Source organism: Argopecten irradians, chromosome 8, assembly GCF_041381155.1.
Source record: "Argopecten irradians isolate NY chromosome 8, Ai_NY, whole genome shotgun sequence".
Taxonomy (NCBI): Eukaryota; Metazoa; Mollusca; class Bivalvia; order Pectinida; family Pectinidae; genus Argopecten; species Argopecten irradians.
This window is the reverse complement of record NC_091141.1, coordinates 4,498,120-4,522,624: the sequence shown is the minus strand read 5'-3', so window position 1 is coordinate 4,522,624 and position 24,505 is coordinate 4,498,120. Positions and strand designations below refer to the sequence as shown.

Below are 24,505 nucleotides of genomic sequence, written 5' to 3'. Positions count from 1 at the left end.
CAATCCCTTTGACACCGCCTCAGTTGAGTACTTACTGTTCCCAGGTCGAGAGAAACCAAAGTCCGTTCAGTTGCTGCTCCTAATTAACGATCAGGATACTCAACGAATATACCGCAGCGTCCCAAATATTCAATCTCAGAGACACGAGTATACCGCAGTCTCTCAAAACACGCACTTCATACACGCAACGCCGTCGTTACATGACCTTAGGTGTTACTAGGACGTTACTTTAATCAAACTAACAAGCCATCAAGTAAAATAGTATTATCGAACCGAACACGACGACTTGATTAAATATCTATCACCCTTAAGGCAACTTTATTTGCAGCTTTACTTCACTATCTCTTAAAGGAGGTTGGCAACCGAAATTGTTCTACTATAGCTTACAGAACTTTTGTATTGTGTAGTGATGATCGTAATATGATATCATTTTAGGTTCATATTATGGTGTTATGCCAAAGTGATATGTTAGAATTAAAAATTGGCCGAGGTCATGATTTCAGGTTTGTTTGATTATTTTAACGTCCTATTAACAGCCAGGGTCATGATTTTAGGTTCTACCAGGGCGGTACAAAACCATATCAAATCCACAATTGATGTATATGTATATAGAATCATTGAAAAATATTTAAAAATTATCTGATGCACACGAAAAACTCAAAGTTTGGGCAATACACTTTCTCAAGCACAATACTGGAATGGAGTATTTCTGTAATAATAATCGATGCCAGGAGGAAGAACTTTATTATCCCCATTGTGGCATCACTAAATGAAAACACCGAGTTGAAATACCATATATCGGAACTCACCATAACGACTGATTAGTAATTGAGAATAATGAAAATCACAAGCATATATAATATTATTAGTATTAGACCTATTGAAAACGAAAACTTGAATAGATATCCACCAAGCCTAATGAAACTCTATATAGTCATGGATAATTATGAACATCAGACATAATTGACAGTATCTGACGGGGTTCAGTCTTGCTCTTTGCAATAATACCATTATAGGACCTCGTGAACGAAATAACATAATGTTCATTAAGCTTTATGAAACTTTGTAGGCAGCCAGACATCAGTAACACATCGCAGAAGTTTAAAAAGGGAATTATTTGACAATATCTAAATTTTCACTGCAGTCCCGATATGTAACCTTACCAAAGGCAGTTGGCAGTCATATAAACTATGAACTACAATCTGTCATGATGACGTCACAATTGTCGTGCCAGCGATCACGGAAAACGGCTGTTCAAATGGCTGTTTCATCCTTGACGAATAACGAATGATTAATTCATTATAGATGCAAAATCCCTTAGTATTTCAACATAAAATTGTAACCAAATGTAAATATAAGCATTGAACGTCTTTCGGTTGGCATTCATAGCCAAAATGAATGCCAACTGGACAGAGGCAAATACAACATGAAGCATTACCCCGCTTCATGGAATTTGCCCCTGTCCAGTTGGCATTCATATTGGTTATGAATGCCGACTGAAAGACTTTCGATGCATAATTGACTCGCGAAGTAATAAGGGTAAGAGTTTCAAAATAACAAGGAGATTATACCGTAGTTTCCAAAACATAGACATTCATACATTGACACGAGAGGTCGTCTTTAAATTACACTGGCTGTAAATTGGACGATTGACCTAATAAACCTAACGGAGCCCTTTGTGACGTTATGTTGTATGATATATCTTGGACGCGTTTTAACATTGAATTATCCTTTGTAATGATAATTTTATTTAACAATGCGACTGTTTGGGCCCAGAGGTCTCTTGTTTGATGTATATGTGTGATTAGTACATATAAATACTCTGAAATGTTTATTTTATTTTAGTTATCTTTTATATTGTTGACATTAGGCATACAAACAAATTAACTTGTTGATTCAAGTCCAATAATCGAATGTCCTTTTTGCGATCTATAATTAAATACCATATCTGTGAGCTTCACTTTACATAAGATGATATAGTGTGTTGATATAATGAAATATTCATCAAACAAAGCTATATAATTCGCGTCAAAAAGGAAAAAAAATATCTGGTCAGTAATCGCAAAAAGGAACAGGAACTGAAGTCCCAGAGGAAGTGGTCTGTATCTTATCCACGCTTTAAACTTCTTCCGGCTACAGCTGCGTCAGGAATGAAACAGCCCACCGGCTGGAAACGCGCCATTATTAATAAAACCAAATAAGCCAGAATTGGCGTGGGCGGATGGGTAAGTCTGTCACATCGGTTGATTATATCTTACCGATGAATGGATAACGTCTGATATATATAGGTGGAACTATGTTGGCCTCTCACCCTCAGTCCGGTGTATATTTTATCGACCAGTCACAGTTCAGAGCATTCCCAACTGTGTATTAAGCAGTCAGACTGTGTCAGATAGCCCACTGTTACGTGATTATTACAACACATTCCCCTTTGTTTGAACCTGTTTCATAGAATATTGGATTGTTGACAATCCGCGAGTTTCAACTGCATTAATGTTACATACAACACGGGGATATAGGCAACAAAATGCAAAAATAATATAGCCAATCTAACAAGTAGGACTGGGACAGTAATGAACCGCTGTTCTTTTACTTGTAACTGCATGGAAGCAGAAGCACACCACTCGCTCTGGGACAATACTATCCGATTGGTTGGTGGAGCTGCTAAAATGCGCCCAGCCGGGTTCAAGTACATAGATACCATCTTGTATTAACCAAAGTAAGAAATATATGATGCAGCATTTGGTTTGATAAACAATCTGATAAGCCTACTACATGTACATTAAAACTTAGGTGAAACTCAGAACAAAAATAACAACCAAAGCAAGAATCGCAAATAAATTCAACATTTTCAACATTATCTTGAGCTTTCATTTGATATTTACAAATGTCGCTAAATATCAGTAGTGCATATACTGATTAACAAATTAAAATTCCACTTTTCGCCATGTTCAAATTTGCAAGCAGACAATATATTGCATATATTGAGAACACTAGAAATGCCATGTATTTGTATTCACTGTTGCCTGGCATATACACGACAGGTTTGCCAGTATATTGTGACCGGGTAGTTTGTGCTTGTTCGGTGTCTTCGGCGGAACGCTTCAGTGAGATAGCACTATAAAAAGACTGAAATGATCCTGTTATGGTGTCGACCAAGTGTTATTTTTCTTGTCGATCCGTAATCCAATATGACCGACATCTTGAAAGCACATTTTGAACATCTAGTGCTAACAGTGTTATTTAGCTGAAACTGAAATTTGTATGTCCACCATCTTAAACGTATGTTATAGTTCCTTTTCGTTCCACTAGTATTGAAACTTTGTATGAATTGGCGGTTAGGGAAGTGTTGTTATTGTTGCACCCTCTAAGGTACCATCTTTCCTGTTCGAATGGTGGCAAGGTTGTCAAAGGATACATTTATATATAGGGTATTTGCTTTACTACATATAGATTCTTCCCCTCCCAGCATACATAGAGGCAGTACCATATTTAATATTAACGCCAATCCTAACTGATTTCCCCTTAGGCAGCACAATAATATCACATCTGTTTTGCCTAGAAAACTGTTGTATGATAGTTCTGGTGTTATCCGTACAACACACGACTTCACCATACTCATCAATAGAAAAGTGTGCAAATGTTGTTCGCTTTCAGGAATATGTGTCGTAAAGGTTAGGCGAGAACAATCTCAGCCTACTTATAGTATTTCTCTGTTGTTAAATGTCATATTCCGTCGATGTTTAGGTCATCTGACCCGAAGGGTCGGGATGACCTATACGTTAGTCATCGTGCTTCGTTCGTCGTCGTCAACCGTGCATAAACTTTTCACAAATTAAACAAGTGTTTTCAGTGCAACATTGCTAAAGCTTGCCTGAAATGATTCTGACATGGTCCCGAAAAAGTGTTTTCGGGTTAATCCTAAATTTAATATGGCCGTCATCTAAAACACATACTTAACTCCTTCTCAATTTCTGTCTGTTTAATGTGGCTGAAATTTGCTTTTAATTATCCTGATATGGTCTCGACAATGTTGTTCAAAATTGTTACATTTCGGGTCGATATGAATCCAAAATGGCCAACATGACACCATATCTAATTATTTTCCTATACGACTGTTTGTAAGGTTGTCAGATGGCCACTTAGGCCCTTTGACATCTTGTTGATGTTTTTTTTTATAAATACGTTTTCAGTAAGACACATATTGAGTTCAACCAAATTCAAAGACAGCTGCCTATCATCCATCTTAATTGTTACTATTCCCACAATGGTTCAAGGGATGTCTACATGTGAAATGTATGGCCGATCTCTTTGGTTCGTTCTGAAAAATAGCGATAATAAGCTTATACTATCAAAATCTAAGAAAGCTTCTCGTCTGTCATTGTGCTGTCTAACCGGTCCCAAAATCCAATATGCATAACTTAGGTCTTATAGAAACCTGGGAAAAAGTGTCAAAATTGTACCGAGACAATAGTAAATGACGCTGTGACTGCATGTCTGCACTGCATGGGTAGCCATGTAACACAGTCTCAGACGACATGTGTTTATTGCCCGAGACCAGCCAGTATTATCACCGTAGGTATGAGGGAAATATATATATATATATTATCCCTTTAATACATCCTGAGAAAAACATGTACCGGTCACGGGTCATCAGCCACTGGGGCAGGATTCACACTCTGACCCGTTCATCAACGGATGAGGGTTTGAACCAAGCAGCCCATGTCAACTACGAATCGACGAATAAAGGAAAAAGATGGTATCGTTCCTTAAGTGGACGGGTTGTTCGGACGATACGATCAGGGAACTTCCAGGTCAACATAGTTGATCTGTAGCATGTCAGTAGACCCAAAGGACAAGACCAATGTCATGGACACGTTTGGATAGAAACTACCAATGTGTTGTCTGTCCTGCGTGTAGGGGACAGAAAGGGCACTAAACAGAGTAACGTCACCTATGAGCCAGTATCAACGCTCGATTTCAGCCAACAACGCCATGGTGCTCAATCAAGGCTTTGAATGAGACCATTTAAATTGCATCGGCCAGAACCAATAATGTAGCTTTTATCCTTCGGGACCCACAACATCAAACATCGAGGAACTTTTCGCGGTATTTATTTGTTTTTTTCGTCGTGACACTCGCTGATTGTGACAGCTCTTTATACTTTGAATCTTTCTCGGATTTATTTAACATATGGGGTACGGGAGATAATTCCAGTTTTCAAGCCGGACAGAGATACGAGTGGAAAATGTACATTTGTATTTCCGTTCCGAACAACATTACCATAGCTACTTTGTTAGTTTTCCATTGATATCCGTGTCCATTGAAATATTATTTAAATCTAAAACAAAAAAGAAACAATACAGATTGTTTAAAAAAACTTTTATTCAAGAGTGAAATAAATTATAAAGACAATTAATCATAACAATATTAATTCACAAATCAGAGATACAAAGCAACACATTAGTATTTTTGTCTTTGATACAAAACAGATCATTTTTTATCGTATTTGAGAATAATGTTTTTTGCAATTGGTCAAAATCAATGAACGAAATAGACAAAACATGCAGGAGTGTCGTTCAAAACAGCAGACTTCAACGAAAGACATAACATGTTTCGTAAAATCAGTCTTTTCTGTTCAAGAATTTCTGTTGACAAAGTTATTTGAACGATTGTGGAACGAAACAGTTTCGTACTGATTACACCATCATTACAACAGACTACCATTGGTATCTCCATAACCGCACATCGAGGTCTCAATAGGAATATCTGACTCTCCTAATGCGTAGGAATGTCCAAATATGGAATGTGGGGTGTGATTTTATTTACCATAAACATACAGTATACATGTAGCCGGTAATTTTATGAGTCAAAATTTTAGCGTTTTTGACTCAAAACAAGAGAATAACATTTTATCGCATTTAAAAATCACAATTTGATTATAATAACGCAAATAAGTTCATCCATCAGTTAATGTGACCTAACCTTATATATAGTTTAGCAATGTCTCCTGAAATCTCGAACACACCCAGCTACATAGACTGGACACCAGTCTCTAGAATATTAAACAAGAGACCCGAGACGCCTTGACGGTCACCTGAGTGCTGCTACAGAAAGAGCATTGCAAAGTTGGTTCAAATCTATAAAAAATATTTACGAATTAAAATAAACTTTAAAGTTGAACTTTAGTACATGTATTAGAATTTTTATTTTTTGTTTTTCATTTTGATAGTTAGTGTATTATGTTACTAAACCTTATGCGTAAAATTCCAATTTGCTTTGCCAACGTTAAACAACAAATTCAAACTAGAAGTCAGTCAGTGTCAGTGATTTTTATAAATTTCACTTTTTAATCTATGGGGATTATTTGGTTCCATCATACCTGTGAATTCAGAAGAAAATTTTTGAAATTTTAGCCGTTTTGACCCATTTTGGCCCCGCCACTCTCATCCCTAGGGGTCAGTCAGGACCAATATGGATATGGTGTTAAAACACTATTTCAGGCAAATTCTAGCCCAGTTTGACTCATTTCCTATTAAAACTAAGTAAATAATGTACATAAATGTGTTTTTCCTATATAGACTATAGTAAATTTGACCCCCTCCCCAGGGGAAAATCTGAGATCCCAGGGCCATGAAATTCACAATTTTTGTAAAGGGCCTTAAGGCCTTCCAATCTATGAAGAATATTTGGTTCCATCAAATCTGTAAATTCAGAAGAAGATTTTTGAAGCTTTAGCTTATTTGACCCCTTTTGGCCCCACCCCTAAGGCCCCCGGGAGTTAGTCATGGAAAATTTGTTAATTTGTTAACAATAATTTGTTAATTCAATGGCCATTTCATAGGGATAATTCTGATAACATTTGACTCATTTCCTTTTACAAATGACCAAATAATGCTCAAAAATGTGTTTTCCCTATATAAACTATAGTAAACTTAACCTCCTCCCCAAGGGGAAACCTGAGACCCCAGGGTCATATAATTCACATTTGTTGTAAAGGACCTTTAGACCTTTCTATCTATGAAGAGTACTTGATTCCATCATATCTGTGAGTGGAGAAGAAGATTTTTGAAATTATAGTCAATTTTACCCCTTTTGGCCCCTCCCACAGCCCCCAGAGGGGTGGGGACCATATAATTCACAATTTTGATTGGCCTTATGCCTTAGAAGGTTTGTGCAATATTTCATTGAATTTGCTTCAGCGGTTTTTGAGAAGAAGTCGAAAATGTAAATTGTGTATGGACATACGACTCACGACGCACGACGACGGGCAAAAGGCGATTAGAATAGGTCATTTGAGTCTTCGTCTCAGGTGACCTAAAAAATCACTAAAATTTGGCTTGATTATTTTTGTCTCTAGTACATGCCTGACCTAAGTTTTAAACTAGGGGGAGATAATCTAGTAAAGAACTCTGCTGAGAAAGTCTTATCAGCAACTTAAATATAGGGTCTGGTGGCCAGTACCAGCTACATGGTCATATACATAACATATCCAGATCTTCGTACTAGTACTTACTCACATACTCCAGATAATAACTGATTTCGAATATGCCCGTATTTTGTATAATGATCCTGTTTATTTAGTAGCTAGATCAACGGTTTGTGTTAAGTTGTTGTGAGGTCATGTTGAGGAATAATGACTATCTTTGATTCTCTGTGCCTCACAACAAATGTTTCCTCAGAAAGCTGATCGACCTCGCCCAGGCGTCCCGCTGTGCTGCTGCGTGCTCCTTTGGATATCCCCCAGAGAGGAGCAAGTTATCTATAATTAACATGGACGACAATAGATTATTGACCTGTTTAAAAATACTTATAAATAATTGATCAAAACGTTTCATATGTAATGCTAGGTTTACACTATGTTCCCGGCGACCACGGTAGCCCCGTTTGCCCGAAACGTGGTGCGCCGTGGAATTTTGGCTATTTTTGTCTCTGTATTCAAGTTGAACTACGTCTTGTAAAGTTTTGCCACGGTATTTTACGGATTACGTGCTGGACCGTGGATATAAAGGAAAGTGCTGTTTCCGGAGATTAAAGGTACACTACGGCTTTAGCACGGTCTATCAAGGATACCACTACGTTTTCTCTATAGGCTAGTCCAGATACTGGTTTTAATCCGGCAAAATTGCAAAAGAATTTATTTTTAGTACAATCGAAAGAAAAATGTATTTTGAATTATATGTAAAAAGTCCCAAAAGAATCTATAATGGGAAAGTTGTCAGATTGATTGTCAAAGTTTGCCTATTTTCGCTTATTTTACGTGTTGTGTATGGTCCTCCATACATGTGAAATGGTGAACTTCCGGTTACGACGACACGACATGCCACTGTCTCTTGAAACGATTGTAATGCAACTAAACACTATAAATCACATCTTGATTATCATAGTAAGTCAGTATTAACTGTTTATATGTGCAATTACGACAGCTATGACTTTAAAATGTGATTATTACTCTATAGTGGAAACAATTTTTAAAAAATCGTCTGCTTCGACCGAGTGATGCCGCTTGAGCACTATCAAAACAAAATAGATTAGGGCCTACTGACTTAGATATAGTAAGTTTGTTAAATTAAATCAGTGAATGGTAATAACGAAATCAAATCATACATTGATGAAATTGTGTCACGATATGTTTATTACTAGCGGTTTTGAAATGTAAACATTGAATAAAAAGTTGTTGGTCACAGCCATAGAAATATTGTATGGAAGCCTGTGGTTGCCGTTCCTTGCCGTTTTTAGGTTTTGCGTACTTTATTTGCAAGATCAAATAACACTTTTAAAGGACATTTATCGTTGTTTAAATATGTTCTGTTTTATTTTTATAAGATGTAATTTATAAATTTTATGTTTTAATTATTTTAATGTGTATAACATGTCTCGAATTTAAAAAGAAAAAGAAAACAACATTTTGGCTTAATCTTTCTGACAGCACATACTTTTCCGTCATGTACACATACATGTAAGGTAAGGGATATTCAGGGCACATATATAGGTTGTTGTAGTTCAGTAATAACATGCATCATAAATTTGTGCTGTATTGTATACGAGATTTTATTAATATCTCTTTGTTTTGTCACAAGACTCGCAAAATATTACTGCTTAGTAGAAATGACGTCACTATAGAATTACTTGACGTCATGAAAGATTTGCGTGACGTCATGAATGGAGATACATTAACATGACCAAAGAGTTGCCTCATGGCTGTTGTATCTTCACAACTCATTCTGACGTTATCTTCTTCAATAATCAGGTAGTTTTATAAGTTATATACACCAGGAAGTGAGTTTAAATTTACTTCAATTGATCCATTAAAACACTAATATATGTAGGTATACATATGTCTATGTTATTGTCTAATATAAATGTATGGAATTTCTTTGTATTGAATTTCTTTTACTTAACGATTGGTTCGACATATTTTTATTCAATTTTCATTCTTAACAAGTATTATATGTTTCTGTTTTGTATTTTCCTAACTGTATAACTTATAAGGTTTGTGTTAAGTTAACACCGAATTTATCAAGTAATTCAAAATATCGGTTACTAAAAGATTTATCGTTTTCTCATAATTATTTCAAACCTAAAATGTAAACAAAATAGCAAATGAACCCTTAAATGCTAATACTTTACAAATTATTGGCATTAACACAAAGCTCAAAACTTCTAAAAACCGGGAAAATGAAAAATAAAACACATACACGCACACGAACAGAAAAATAAAAGTGCTTGCTTAACATTGAACGTAAATATGCTGGATTCCATCTTCACAGGAGTTTACGAGATTTTAGCGAATCGGAATTGCGCTTTCATAACCATTTATTATATGTATGTATGTAGAGTTTGTGTTTTTTAAATATTAATTTCGAAAATTAATATACATGACGCATTCCAGTATTCAGGACAATGGAGCCGAGTTTGGGACAATTACTTATAGTTAATTTTATCCTGAGCCATAGGATGGGAAATGATTGAAGAGTCGGCTTTTATGATCAAGATCGTGCATATCACAACCAGGGATATAAAGAAAACAGGATATGTGCAAAATGTATGTTTATTTAACAGAATATATATATATATATAAATACCTTCCTATTTTCCACTATTCTCATTGGATAATACATGGTCACGTGACGGTCAATATTCCTTTGTGAACTTCATTGCACAAACGCTGCATTCTTCAGGGTGCCGTTCTTTGACAAACGCTTTTCTTTTGATTACTATGCACATTCGAAATTACGACATTTGTTGAAGAAACGACATATCTAAAATAAAAATTAAGGACCCCCTCGGTCATTATTTGAAATTCTACTCAACAAAGGTTCAAAAATGAAAAATAAGTTTTATTGCTGAATTCTGATTTTTTTAGAAATACTTTCAGTGTACATGTACGTCTGGTACTTTGTGGACTACTTGATAGTCAAGAATAAGTACGAACAGAAAAGTGATCATTAAGCCATCGGTAACCAAAAAACCCACCAATCAGAGTGTTCATAGACCATTTTAGAGGTCTTAGGTCTAAGGATGTAGATCAAAACTCGGTAAAACTCATATTCTACATGGATATATCATACGTAGTACAAGAAGGGGGAAAGTTCGCCGAGACAAAAAATCTCCCCCACCATGTTGATTTAAAGGCTTTCGGTTCTCAGCGGATATTCAGTCTTCAGAAAAACGGTTGCAGTACTACCGTTGGAAAGATCGATCATTTGTCGTTCAAAATCATCCTAAACAACAAAGTGTCGTCCCTAAGAGGATAGCAGCCTCGTTTCAAACAAAAATGACACAAAAATGTCCTCAATTGGATTTTGTATAAGGTAATCGCTTTAATCTCATTGGCTGACTGAAAATGAAAGATGTTATGCTCATTGCGGGACACATGCATTGCCGTTTATCTCTGGTGTAACACACACATCAGAGACATTCGTGAAAATGCATACTTAATGTATAAATTGTAAATTATTCTCAAACCTCTGTGTTTCGTGAGTCATAGGTCGCTCACTTGGAAATTAGTGATAGAGCGTGCAAGTGTCTACATCCTCCAAAGCGATTCATAGAAGATCATTATTTATGATTTTTGAATACACGTATAATATTTATTAAATTAATGAAAAGGCATTTTAATTTTTTTATTGTTTTAGTGCTAATTCAAAACCGAACATCATTGTATCAGTATTGACTTTGGCTATAAATGGTTATAAAGTTATATGTGTCATGACTGGATGAAGATATTGACATACTATTTTTTTCTTCAGTAATCTTTTGAAAACTGTCTGAAAATTATTCAAAGGCCAGGTCAAACACGTATGTTGCTTTCAAGACCGTGGTCGGAGTGTGTATGAGTTCCGGAAATAGCGATCGCCGAAGCTAGCGATTAAAAAAAACCCAGATTTGTAGGTTTGTCTTAGATACAATATTGTATTTGCAACCGGTATGATATGATAAATATTGGTATCCTATTCTTAAACTCACATAATCCACCTCTAAACACCAAAACTTTCATTCGAGTTTACTATTTATAAAATTCTAATAGTATATCTGATGAATTACAAAAGGATTCAGAACTGGGTTTTTTTTAATAATGGATGTATGGGGAAACAATCAAACGTAATGGGCGTGAAGTTACTCGCAGAAATGCCTGGATTGAGTACAATCGCAATCAATCTCAGGCTACTGTATGGTTTGTTGCCAAAATCGCTATCAACATACAGTGAAGGTGCTATAAAGTCGAGGACGTAAATAGCTTATAAATCCTTGATATATAAACCATACGTTAACTTGTCGAAGGGTGATATTTAAATCACATCTCACACTACTTTTAAATGTCTATTTTTTATCTTTGAATACCAGTTTTGAAACGAGAAATAGTCCAAATGCGAGAAAATACATACATTTTCTTAGAGTTAAGGTCTACGGGTAATTCTTGTATGAAAATTAGCGGGATAACCGACTCAAGGCAAGATGACTGTGCTGATTCGGTCCATTTTTATGTGTTAATTAGTATTGTTGTTAGAATATTTTCAGTTTATTTCATAGATAATTTAGTCTTAATCATTTCACATCCATTTTCATAATAATGATAATATGTAGTAAACATCGTATTGATCCAATTAGGTCACTTTCTTCAACAATATATCTCACTTCGGCGATCGCTTATTTCCGGAATTCATACAGTGCACTTCGACCACTTTGAGATATTTTGAGTGTCTATGAAAAAACAACACTTCTTAGGTTCCCCTTCCAGTAGAACTGACGAAGATGTTTTTTATTTAATTTGTTATGCAATATGGTGTCTATTGTAGTCACCATGGATTTCGTACTGACCCATGAAATAACAACACTTGGTTAGAATCATGTCTCGATTATTTCAAGCAATTTTCAGCAAAATCGCACTTCCAGAACATGAAAAATATCAAAATTGTGTTTTCAAAATGGCAGCCGTGGCGGCCATCTTAGATTTAGTATCGACCCATGAAAAAAATGTTTAGTTTGGACCATGTAAGGATCATATCAGACAACTTTTCAGCTCAATATCACCAGTAGAACTTTAGAAAAGAGGTTTAAAATGTGAAAAGTTTACATACTGCTGACGACGGAGGACGATGGAAAACGGATGATCGAGATTTGATTTCCGGAAGCACGCGCATGCGCATATCGCGACATCTGCTGTAAATCTTTAATTAATCTAATATGAAGTCTACTGTGCTTCGAGTAAAACCAAGCAAGAACAAAAAAGATTGTTTTCAAGAGAAAAATAACGATTTGCAATTATTATTGATAAGAAACACTTATCAACGTCTTATCCGTTTTGCTGCATTTTTATGGAAAATAGTGGATGCTATTGTCATCTTTGGAGGCTATTTTTAGCATTTTCCCCTTCTCAAAATTCTTGGGACTTTTTAATATAGTAAGACAGTATATTCTAGATTTAAAATGTGTATAAATAAATTCTTTTGCAATTTTGTCAGATTACTTCTTATTTTTGGGGTAAATATACTAGCCTACTAGGCCTGTTACGATCTGATGAGGTCTGCTACGTTTTACAAGTTTTGATCAAACTTAGATACTTTTTTCACGGTCCGTCAAGGCTTACTAGGGATTAAAGTCTGATGCTGGACTTTTAAAGAGCAAATAAAACAATATTCATTGCCGAAAATGTCATTTCAAACACATTTTGATTACAAAATGTGTTAAAAGAGAAGAAAATCCTAACTATATTTGGTATAAATATATCATTATTATAGTCAAGTGTTTCTACGCAAATTTTTTTTTCTGTAATGGTTCTCACATAATCTGCCTTTTGTAGCAATAGCTTTGGTATAATTTGATGGTTTAAATGTGTTTGATAATGACAATTCCTATCTATTAGTACAAATAATTCCATGAAATAGTAAATATGTACCAGACCAGGCAATGCTACTCCATCATATATTGCTTGCAATGTAAGACTGTAATTAGCCGTAACACGCCGTATCACGTCGGGCTTTCAACAGCTACAAGCCGTGATGTGCCTTGACAGAACTCATAAAAACAATCCACCTTGGCTTGCCGTCAAAACGTTGACAAACCTGGACAAAACGGCACAAAACATGCAGCCAATCTACATCAACCGTGATAAAACGTGGAAGAAACGCAACAGAACGTCACAAAACTTGAAATCACCTTGGGATTCTGGGGAACGTGCTTGCTGCCCGTTCCACCACGGACCGTCTGGAAGTTTTGTTACGGCCTCGTACGCACTGTTACGTTTTGTTACGTCAATCCCGTTTTATTACGTCCTGTGGCGTTCACCATCTGTACCGTGACTGCCGTGGCAAATTTTTTGACAGTTTAAAAATCTGGCACGGCATCCACGGTAATCACGACCGCTCACGTTTTTTTATTACGTCCTTCTGCGTTGTCTCACGTTGTCTCGCGGTCACCACGTTTTGTCGACGGTGGCCTGAAACGGGGCTGCCTTGGCCGCCGGGAACATAGTGTAAACCTAGCATAAGAAAAGGGAAATAGTTTTAAAATTACTTGGAAAAAAAGAGATTCAAAATAGCCAAGAAGTGAAATCAAATTACTGCTTCAGGTGATAAATATATAGCTTGTTGCCATAGAGACATTAACCACTCACTATATTGATGTTTAGGGTTCTTTATGAGGAGAGAGTCCTGGAGTTTGTCGGCTGCGGCTATGGTACGACACACCGGTGTGTTAGGGTACTGTATCAGGTGCCCTGCGCCAGGATACACAATGAATTCTGTCTTCTGCTTGCGGTAATCCTGCGGCATGAACTCCTCATAGAGACGGACGTTATGTTCCATCCGTGTCATCAAATCGTCACCACCTGATATCGTCATCAGATGGGCGCCATGTGTCCAGGGCTACAACAGCATTGGCAAATATCAATCAGTAGAATAAAAGAAGCATATGTAAGACCACAGGGTTCGCAAGAGTTTGATAGTACATTAAATTAGCGATACTCTTGTCAAATATTTTGTGCGCTTTCCGAACCAAATGTATTTTACATATATTTTAACACTGAAAGTTAATTGATTTCCACATTTCTCTGATCGTTCAAATAGCGACAATATTCTGTAATTGCTTCTTTATCAATTCTAAAAATAACATTTACACTGAAAAAGAGTGTGACGCGTCTGACTGTTTTGCTTCTTTCTGTTAGACACTGCCTTCACAATGCAACAGCGCAACCTTTTGGAGACAATTGGTACTAAGGCAAGTAGTCTACATTCTAGATTTAAACATACCTTGAGATAAGAACTATCGTCCACAACAAACATGTACTTTATCGACAATCCCTCCGGCGTAGTATGTATTCCCGATGAATCAGTTCTAGAGGGGAAAACAGTTAAACCAATATACCATTTTATTCTGTTAGAGAATACCAAGGAAAATAATTTTTTGTTCAATTGTAACTTATATCATGCACTGACTGTAATTCTGAACTACACGTACTCTTAGTAGGTTCATACCTGTACATGTTACTGTCCGAATACATAACATATCAATGGGGATGTTTGAACTAATTCTTTTTTAAGAAAGCTGAAGGCTTAGAGTAAAAAAATATTACCATATCAGCTTAAACTTTTCTGAACTGCTCAAGATTCATTTTCTGCTGATATAAATCTTTTTGTTTGTTTGTTTGTTTGTTTGTTCTCTGTCGTAGAAGTTATAACCTTTACGTACCATCATTCAGTGCTTAGCACTATATAAGTTAAAAGATAAATATATATATATCGACAACGCATCATTACTTCAAATCCACAATACATTAAGAGTTAATGCATTAATAAATTAGACATATCAAGGAAACACAATTTAACAAAGAATGACAATTTATTGAAAGTTTCTCTATTATAAACGTTACTCTACACAGCTGGCATCGACACAAAGTCCAAACTAACACAACTGGGAGAAGAAAATAAGTGGTCTGTAGAAAAAACGATAAATCAGCGCTAAAACGGGGAACCTATCTTTAGCATACCAATTGCAAATTAATATTTTTATTTACAGCAAGTGAGTAGTTGAAGTTATTTGAAAAAGCTGATGACATATATGTATGAATGATGTACATCAACCATTTGACAATTAAGGATTCTCAAAGTGTTCTTTATAGTTACCTTGTTTTACAGCCAATATCTACACCATTATGTGTCCAGTATCGGTGACTATATGGCATACCGTTGATGTTGATGACCGCTCGGATCTGGAAAATATTCAGGTTATTATTAATACACGTCAATAAACATGATTTATATAACCAATATTTTAAATAAGATGATATGACCAACAAAACTTAGGCAATTTGAATGTTCTAAATCTATGTCATATTATCTTTCCTTTATTTTTGTTATTAACAGAAATCGTAACTAACATTTCAAATACGTTCATATTGGTTTTAATTAATTGTCTACTTAAGTTCAGATTTACAATGACTTACATTAGGAATATTCATGGCGAATGTTTAAGCTTCATAAATTAATGACTTCATAATCGACTGGTTACTTAATTTGTCATTTTCATGTAATTATTATTTTCTGACTGAGATTTATATTACTGTTTTAATTTCCATATTATGTAATGTTAAGCATGTGAAACTTATCCCAAGTTTCCGATAACATCATATTCAATTCTGTAGACACACAGTATCGTCTCATTAAGTTTATAGATAATAAGAGATACCTGCACTAACATTAGGAATAGTTTGAGCCATCCACAGCGCCATAGTTCCTCCAAGGCACAAGGCAAGGATACCGAGTCCTTCCGAACGAACTTCCGGTAAACTGGCGAACCATTCGGCCGCTTCCTATACACCAGATAAAGGAGGGGATCAAAACATATTCCATTGACAAACAGCTTACAAAAATATTCATTTTGAAATTAGGAAGAAATATTAGCGACACCTAACCATTCATTTAATACCTCAAAATAGTTGAGCTCAAAGTCCACCATTGTATTTGGTAGATTCTTCCCATTGACGTACGTCAAAGACAACGTGGCGAACCCGCGGGACGCGAGGAGAGCGGCTCGCCCCTCCAGGATCGTCACCAGGCCGCCATACATATCGATGACCCCCGGAAATGGACCAGGTCCTGTTTGATATAAGAATAATGTTATCAAGATCAATCTTCAGTATTCAAACAATGCAATTTAAAGTATGCAAGTACATTAATAAAAGGGAAAGAAGAGTCAATTTCAACAATCTGTGTCATTATTGCTACAAATCAGCTTTATCATTTTCAATGAAAAACCAATGCCTTAAAATGTGACTTGCTTGTGAAATCCAAAGTTAGTTTTGGAATAGTATCACCTACAAAAATCTGGAACAATTTCAAAAATAACACAAATATGTAATGGAAAGACGCGAGAATCCATCGATAATTTACAAAACCAAATGTCAATAATACTACACATAAGTTTGGTTACAACACTTTGTCAATTTGTATGAATACGCAATGCTCTAACATGGTACTTGCTTCATAAATGCAAAAAGGAAATCCCGGAAAATAGGCTCCGAGTTATACGGTAATTACCTTCCGGTAGGAATACCGTTCCTTGTAGACGAGGGTGTTCGATAGGTATCCGTCTTACAGTCTGTGATTTGTACCATCGGTTGTGCTCAGTTGATGTCATGACTTGGGTTTTGTCTTTAAGGTAGTCTGCAGGAGTAGCTGATTCCGGGAATACGCTGTATGTGACATTCCTCGGTGTGGTGGCTCTGGCTTGGAACATGCGCGTGTGTTCCGGTAACCATGGTGCCGCTGTCATGCTCCAGATCAAACCCACAGGATCAGCCTCTATGGGTCCCATAAAAGTGTGTTAAAAGATTAATCCCACTAAGATATAGAAGCCCACACTGATGCATACCGATGTCAAATGAAAATGCTATTTCGCACTTTATTTTCGCGAGATTCAAATTTTCGCATAATTGCATGTGTCAGCCAGAACGCAAGTTCATGTTTTACACATAGAAGTATATAAAAAAGGCGAGAAATATCGAAAACGCGAAAACAAAGTGTTTAAAAGTAATTGGCAATTAATATTGCATATCAACTAGAATATACATATATACATGTATATCATTGCATCAATTCTGTTCTCTTACTGCAAAAGGACTAGATATGGTAATGGCTGTTTTTGGCCCCTAAATCTACCAAATTTCAAATTAAGTATTTAGAAATTAAGTTGCTGCTTTTGAAATATTGAATACGCCCCTGATAAAAACTTAATGATATTTGTGTTGACAGATAGTAGGTTTTTGCAATATAGCCATGGTAACTTTGCATAAATTATGCAAGTTTGAAAATTTGGTCAATTTTGCCATATTTTTTGTTAGTTTTTCTTTTAAAAACAATAAGGGAATGAGCAGACACGAAGAATACATCATTTTGAGAAATATAAAGTTTGTTCTAGAATGCGCTCTATGTTAACTAGATGAAAAACTGCATAAAAAGGGCCAATTTTGATGAAATTTTCACATTTTGCATAATTTATGTATAATAAAAATGGTATCCATGGCAACTAGAACGGCTATATGACCTAATAACACTATCAAATATGTCAGGTATGTAGCTAATATTCAAAATGCAAGATTCACATCGTACAGATGCTCCACCACCGACAGAGCATAAATAATATTCATCATTCGAACAATAATTTGTGTTTAATCGTATATATTTATGCCTTATTGACACAAAAAATAATATAAAATAATTTATTTCGCCTTTGGTTAATGGGCAATCAGTACTTCATTTCATATGGAATAAAGTGCCACGGAATTTTTTCGGGATGCAAATAATTATTTTTCATATTTTTAACTTGAAGTAAAATTAGAAGCTCAAATTTTTCAATGGTGGTAATGGCGTAAAGACCCTTACCATACCTAGTCCTTTGTTATCAATTTTGTAAAACTTCGTTCTTCTGTCATATACTTATAATAGAGCATTAGATAATGTCGTCATACCGTCATAACTGCCACTAAGGGGTGTGTCTGTGCTCAGATCAACAACACCATGATCGTTGGCGCGAAACAGACCATGTGACCAGAACAAATTCCCGTCATGATCCGCAGTTGCCAGGACAGTAACCCTGTCGTTAGGAGGTAGCCCGGTAACCTTGACAACGATATCTTCATCCATAAGACAATCGGATTTATCCACGTCCAGTTTGACATCTGAATTTGAAGAGGTCGCAAATCCCATCGATTGCGTTAAAAAAGATGGATGCGTATGTGTTTGCGGTGAGCATGCGGCATGTCCATGACTCACTAAGCGCATCAAGTGTCGTGTTGTCTTCAACATCTGAAACATATGTATCACTGCTCATTTTATTGGCACTGTCATTTATCGTCCTGTTTCTGTTTTGAAATAATTTAATACCGTTTTATTAAAAGTTTATAAATTCATAATATTTGGCTTTGTTTTGTTTAAATTTACTTCTCTGACCATAATCCACTTATTAACTTTGTGCTGGTAACTACATTGTATGATGTGATATGAACTAGAAAAAGAGATATTAACCTCGGCTCCTCCTTGGTTAATATATTTTTTTTCTAGTTCACATCATATTAACCAGCACAAAAGTCAATAATTGTATTTTATATTGTATGATTTAAAGTAAACTAATATTGAAGTAATAATATTCCGATCAAGTTTATCTTATTTCTCAGTAGTATCTTATCTTTTCACACATCTATTGTGACTGGCTTTTTCTAAAGTAATGGATTTTAAATACCAGAATAAAGATGATCTTGTTCATATCTTAATGAATTAGTGACCATTTGTTGATCATGGAGATACAAAATATATTGTGACGCATTATGTTGTACAACATTCAGAGATTTAGATGTCTGAATCTCTTATACTTAGTGGGTAATCTACATTCACAAATTACGTTCTTCTAACAATCATGGTGCATTTATATACTGTATGTACTTATTGATAAATTAATAATTAAGTAGTTTTACGTGCAAAGGACATATGTGTGTGCATATATACGAGTATGGAGAGTATATATATGATGGATCTATGTCTTACAATGTACACGTCTGTGATATCGAACCCTTAGATGCGTTTTCTCATTACATGCCAAAAGTTACTCCACCAATGTTAGAGGTATAGAAAGACAAGACACTTTCGAAACATTACGTCGTGTTGACAGTCAGCACAATAAAACGGCTGACCAGTCGACTCGATCATGTTATGGGAGTAGCCGAAAGTGTACCTTTAAAAAGACTGAGATCGGCCTTGCCTGCTGTCTATTCCTTTTGACTGTATATTATATACATGTATGTCGATGAAATTTGTTGAAATAGAAAATTGAAGTGTACCTTATACACTAGCCTACCTAATTGAGACATTAGTACTTTTGTGCAGTCGAATCTGGACGTTATTTAGGCAGTATAACAATTCAATTACACACAGGTACATATAATCCATGTGTGAAATCAACAAAGCGGTAGGCACACATAATTATGTACAGTGGCACACACGTACATTCTACTTGCACATGTACATATATATAGTACACAGTACTTAATGCTATGTGTATACTTGCCTGCGAATGAATCCATGCACGCCGCACACCAAGCCGTAGTGCTTTACAACACCAAGTTGTCATTGTGAACCTTTTTCTTTACAACGATGCAGAATGTAGAACCCCATTCATGTTAGATCACGTTGCTAGCTTGTATCGATACATTTATTGTACCGTGGCTACATATATAGGCCTATATACTAGCGAACTTTGACCAGGCTAAAATGCCTTATTAAAAATAGCCATAGTTTCGTATTCGAATGTGAAAGTAGAATACGCGTTGCTTTAAAAGAACGCATTCACGAGCAATTTGTACAGCATCGTTGAATCTGAACTTGTGATCAGTGACATGATCTTTGTCGGAAAAAAGTACATGATGTAAATTTAGTACATTTACCAAAGAATCAAAGTACTGAAAGTACTTTTGATTTGATTTAAACATATTTTATTGATAGTGCAATATTATTCTTCACTTGGGTAAAACGGGAAGTATCCTTTTTGGACCCAAAGGGAAAATTAGGAGCCTCCCTTACAACTCCCTTGCTGTAGCCTGCAGGGATTTTACAATAGATCCAAAGCCCGAAGTAAAATATTTTGTATGATTTTAGATGAATATTTCTGGTGAAGGAACTGTGAAAAACATTATCCGGAAAGTAAACCAGCGGCTGATGTTTTTGTATAGGAACAGCCGATGTCTTTCACTCAAAGCCAGAAAAACTCTCTGCTCAGCACTCATTCAATGGCACTTTGACTATACATGTACATCCTGGTTTAAAGGGCTTACATAAAGTCTCAAATAAAAACTGCAAATTATCCAAAACAAAGTTGTTAGATTCATATCCAAGCTTGAACCTAGAACACGAATTACCCATGTTGAACTCGAACAACTCAATATGCTTAATATTACATTCAGGGTTAAACAGCTGAAACTCAATCATGTTTTTAATTTTGTACAAAATAAATGTCCTTTTTTTAAAAGAATCATAATTTACACCCATAGGCATAGATTATAACACAAGATCAAGTTCTATGAACTTTAATATCAAAAACGTCAAAGGACCAGAATCCCTCACTTTCTTTTATAGTGCTGCAAAAGACTGGAATAATCTCTCTGACAATTTAAAACGAGAAAATAACAAACATCGTTTTAAAGATCTTGTCAAAAAACATTTTCATGATGTTTCTAAATATCAATATAGGTGTCAGTATGTGCATTTTTAATTTATCCAATGTCCTATAGACAAGTGTAAAGGCTAAGCATGTTTTTTTTAAAATTGTTCATTGTCATATAAAACATATTATTTACTATGTTATAAGTAAGAGACAAGTTAATTTTATAGTTGTTCATAAACTTATTATTGGGACTCCATTGGAAAAAAGCCTTCGTGGCTTTGATGGGTTATCTTAGGTAAAGATTTACATGTATAATGTTTGTTTATTTGTAACTTTACGGTGAACTATCTAAATGTACATTTGTGATGTACATGTATCTTTATGTCCAACAAAACCGCCATATTTACGTCTATTTGTTAAATTTCATGAATAAATATTATTATTATTATTATTGAAACAAAAGGATAGGGCACAAGTTATTTCAACTTATATCAAGCACTCTCCAACAATATTACAAATATACATAATCAACATTTGAAGATGGCAGACTTAAAATATTATTCAAAAACGAAATCTCATGCATACTCGAAATCAATATAAATAAACGTAGTAGTTTTAAGCATACAATGTAAATTTTCATTTTTCTTACATACTCCATGAAAGAGAGAGAGAGATAGAGAGAGAGAGAGAGAAAGAGATTAAGATATTTTTGTCATGAATGGTTTTTTGAGTTTCATAAATAATAAATTCATTGTCGTTATGTGTTAAGTTAGAATCATATTTTAGGATAATGGATTTATTCCTTAGTCTGCAGTACAAGAAATTAGTTTTCCGGTCACCAAGAAGATAAAAGATAGCATGGACATGAATTATATTTTTTCACGGAGAGTATCTCTAAAAGTGCTAAATATGTTTGTCTGCCTAATATTAGTATCTAAACTGTTCCAGAGATAATAATAATAGTTGATTTTACGTCTAGATCTGCGGTCAGATAATGTTTCCCAGCCCGTTTCAGAATAAAGAGATTGCCTACTAGTATATGAAGGTAGTCCTGTCACTACCCTAGCAGCTTCTAGTTGAATTTTCTCTAATTTGTCAGCATCAGCAACACTACACCCATCCCATAGTTCACACCAATACTCTAAAATTGGTAGTATATATGTTCTATAGATCTTGTTCAGTTTATTACTGAAAGTACTGACTCATAATGCAGCAGAAACAGAAACCAGAAAATGATCTACGTCTGACAAAGGAAAGAGGGATCTTTTCTCTGCTTTTCAAACTTTTTCAGCCATACTACATCTAAAATTCAAATCGCTTAAGTACTTTCTGAGAAATAACGGAAACAATCTTCAGCTACCAAAATACAAGATGGCAGCCTGCGGGCCATCTTCTTCATTGATCAGTCCCAAAATGCAATATGCACATCTAGGGCCCTTGGGGAACCTGCACATGAAATTTAAAACAGATCCCTTCAGTGCTTTTAAGAAATGGCAGTAACAAACTTCAATTATCAAAATCCAAGATGGCGGCGGCCTGGTGACCATCCTGGCCACCGTTCGATTCCAATATGCAAAACAATGGCCCTAGGGGAATCTGGATATGAAATTCGAGACAGGTCTCTTCAGTAGTTTCTGAGAAATAACGGTAACAAATTTCAATTATCAAAATCCAAGATTGCGGCGGTCTGTTGTCCATTTTGGTCCCGTTCGATCCCACAATGCAATATGCTAAACTAAGGCTCTAGCAGTCTCTCCCAGGGTTCATTGCAGTTCACACTTTCACCTTTCTCAACGGCTCACGAACAGGCCGTCTGTTGACCTCGGATCACAGATTTATTAAGGATTAACCTCTTACTTTGCTTAGTTTATAAAATGATAAACCCAATAGAGCACAAGGTACATATTTATATGTGAATTGCGTAAATGCGAAGCGTTTACGTACAATTTACCGTCTGCTCCTTTGGGTTTATCATCTCATAAACTAAGCAAAGTAAGAGGTTAATCCTTATATTTACAATATTTTCTTCAAACAATAAAATCAACAAAAACGTCAGATACAACAATTTACCTGTGCTATTCGCCGTCAGATTTATACTGCCGTCATTTTGATCCATGCACAACAGCCATTCAAAAAAGCCCCAACATAGTATATCGATACGGAAACAGTGGCAATTGTAAATATTACGTCATGACGTTTGTTTGTTACATAGCGACACTTTATATATGACGTCAAAGTGATTGTTTTTGAAACGGCGGACGTCGTATGCAAATCGTGACTATTTACTTTCAAGTAAATCTAGTGTATCCACAAAAGAATCCATTATTGTTTGGTTTGCTATTGAATGAATTATATTATGTTAGAACTGACAGTCGTTTACAGGTAAATGAAACAAAAGAGACTTATGATAAATATTAAAAATTAAGTATGTGTCCAAAATACGTTTTTCAGGAATCATGAAATTTCGTTAGGCCGTTTACAGAGGTAAAATTGTGTGAACCGCAATGCACGCTGGGAGAGATTGAGGCCCTAGGGGAACCTGGATGAAATTTGAGATAGATCTCTTCAGTACTTTATGAGAAATAGCGGTAACAAAGTTCAACTATCAAAATCAAAGATAGCGGCCTGTTGGCCATCTTGATGACCGATCTGTCCCAATACGCAATATGCACAAGTGGGGCCCTAGGGGAACCTATATATGAAATTTGAGAACGATCCCTTTAGGACTTTCTGCGAAATAGCGATAACAAACTTTCACTATCAAAATCCGAGATGGCTGCTTTGCTGCAATCTTGTTGACCGATCGGTCGCAAATCGCAATATTCACAACTAAGGTCATCGGAAAACCTACATATGAAATTTCAGAATGATCCATTGAGCACTTTCTGAGAAATAACGATAACAAATTTTACAATCAAAGATGGTTGCCTGGTGGGAATCTTGTTGCCCGATTGGTCCCAAAACGCAATATGCACAACTACATTGTAGGACCCCAGGGAAACATACATATGAAATTTGAGAATGATCCCTTCGGTACTTTCTGAGAAATAGCGATAACAATCTTTAACTTAACGGACAGACCACGGAAAACGGATGACAAACGATTTGAATAGTCCACCATCTAATGATTGTGGGCTTAAAATATAATAAAATCAACCATTTAATGGTAATTAACCATTACAAACGTACAAGGACCTAAGGTCATCATGCTAAGTTATCGCGATATTTCTTTTCATTTCCGTGATTTGAAAGTAGCAGTGTGCAATTTGAATGCGGTAAGTTTCCACTTATTACATAAACACTACCTGTTTGTCGTTATATTGCTTGTGTTCATGGTATACTATGAATGATACCG

General features: G+C 35.6%; 1 protein-coding gene across 3 annotated transcripts; it reads right to left on the bottom strand.

Annotated features, from left to right (window-relative positions):
- Positions 1-5,370: 5,370 nt before the first annotated feature.
- LOC138329148 (bile acid-CoA:amino acid N-acyltransferase-like) lies at positions 5,371-23,371 on the bottom strand. 3 transcript variants are annotated; one of them, XM_069275913.1, is made up of 9 exons: positions 23,221-23,371; positions 18,467-18,803; positions 17,037-17,300; positions 16,426-16,595; positions 16,196-16,309; positions 15,624-15,709; positions 14,751-14,835; positions 14,117-14,366; positions 5,371-7,762 (listed from the first exon to the last, which is right to left on the bottom strand). In XM_069275913.1, exons 2-9 carry the CDS (start codon positions 18,801-18,803, stop codon positions 7,662-7,664), a joined length of 1,407 nt encoding a protein of 468 aa, XP_069132014.1. In that variant the 5' UTR covers positions 23,221-23,371; the 3' UTR covers positions 5,371-7,661. The 3 variants fall into 3 exon arrangements, with proteins under 3 accessions (XP_069132014.1, XP_069132013.1, XP_069132012.1); XM_069275912.1 differs by having other exon boundaries at positions 18,467-18,820; positions 23,221-23,347; XM_069275911.1 differs by lacking the exon at positions 23,221-23,371 and adding an exon at positions 20,059-20,263.
- Between the last annotated feature and the right edge of the window lie 1,134 nt (positions 23,372-24,505).

What these genes read in the sequence shown, in the direction of transcription:
- LOC138329148 (XM_069275912.1), bottom strand. Translation starts at nt 23,266, where the DNA reads ATGGATCAAAATGACGGCAGTATAAATCTGACGGCGAATAGCACAG. An exon ending in TCTGACGGCGAATAGCACAG is followed by an intron (nt 18,821 to 23,220) that starts GTAAATTGTTGT and finishes TAAAATGAGCAG; the next exon opens with TGATACATATGTTTCAGATG. An exon ending in ACGATAGTTCTTATCTCAAG is followed by an intron (nt 14,367 to 14,750) that starts GTATGTTTAAAT and finishes ATGCTGTTGTAG; the next exon opens with CCCTGGACACATGGCGCCCA.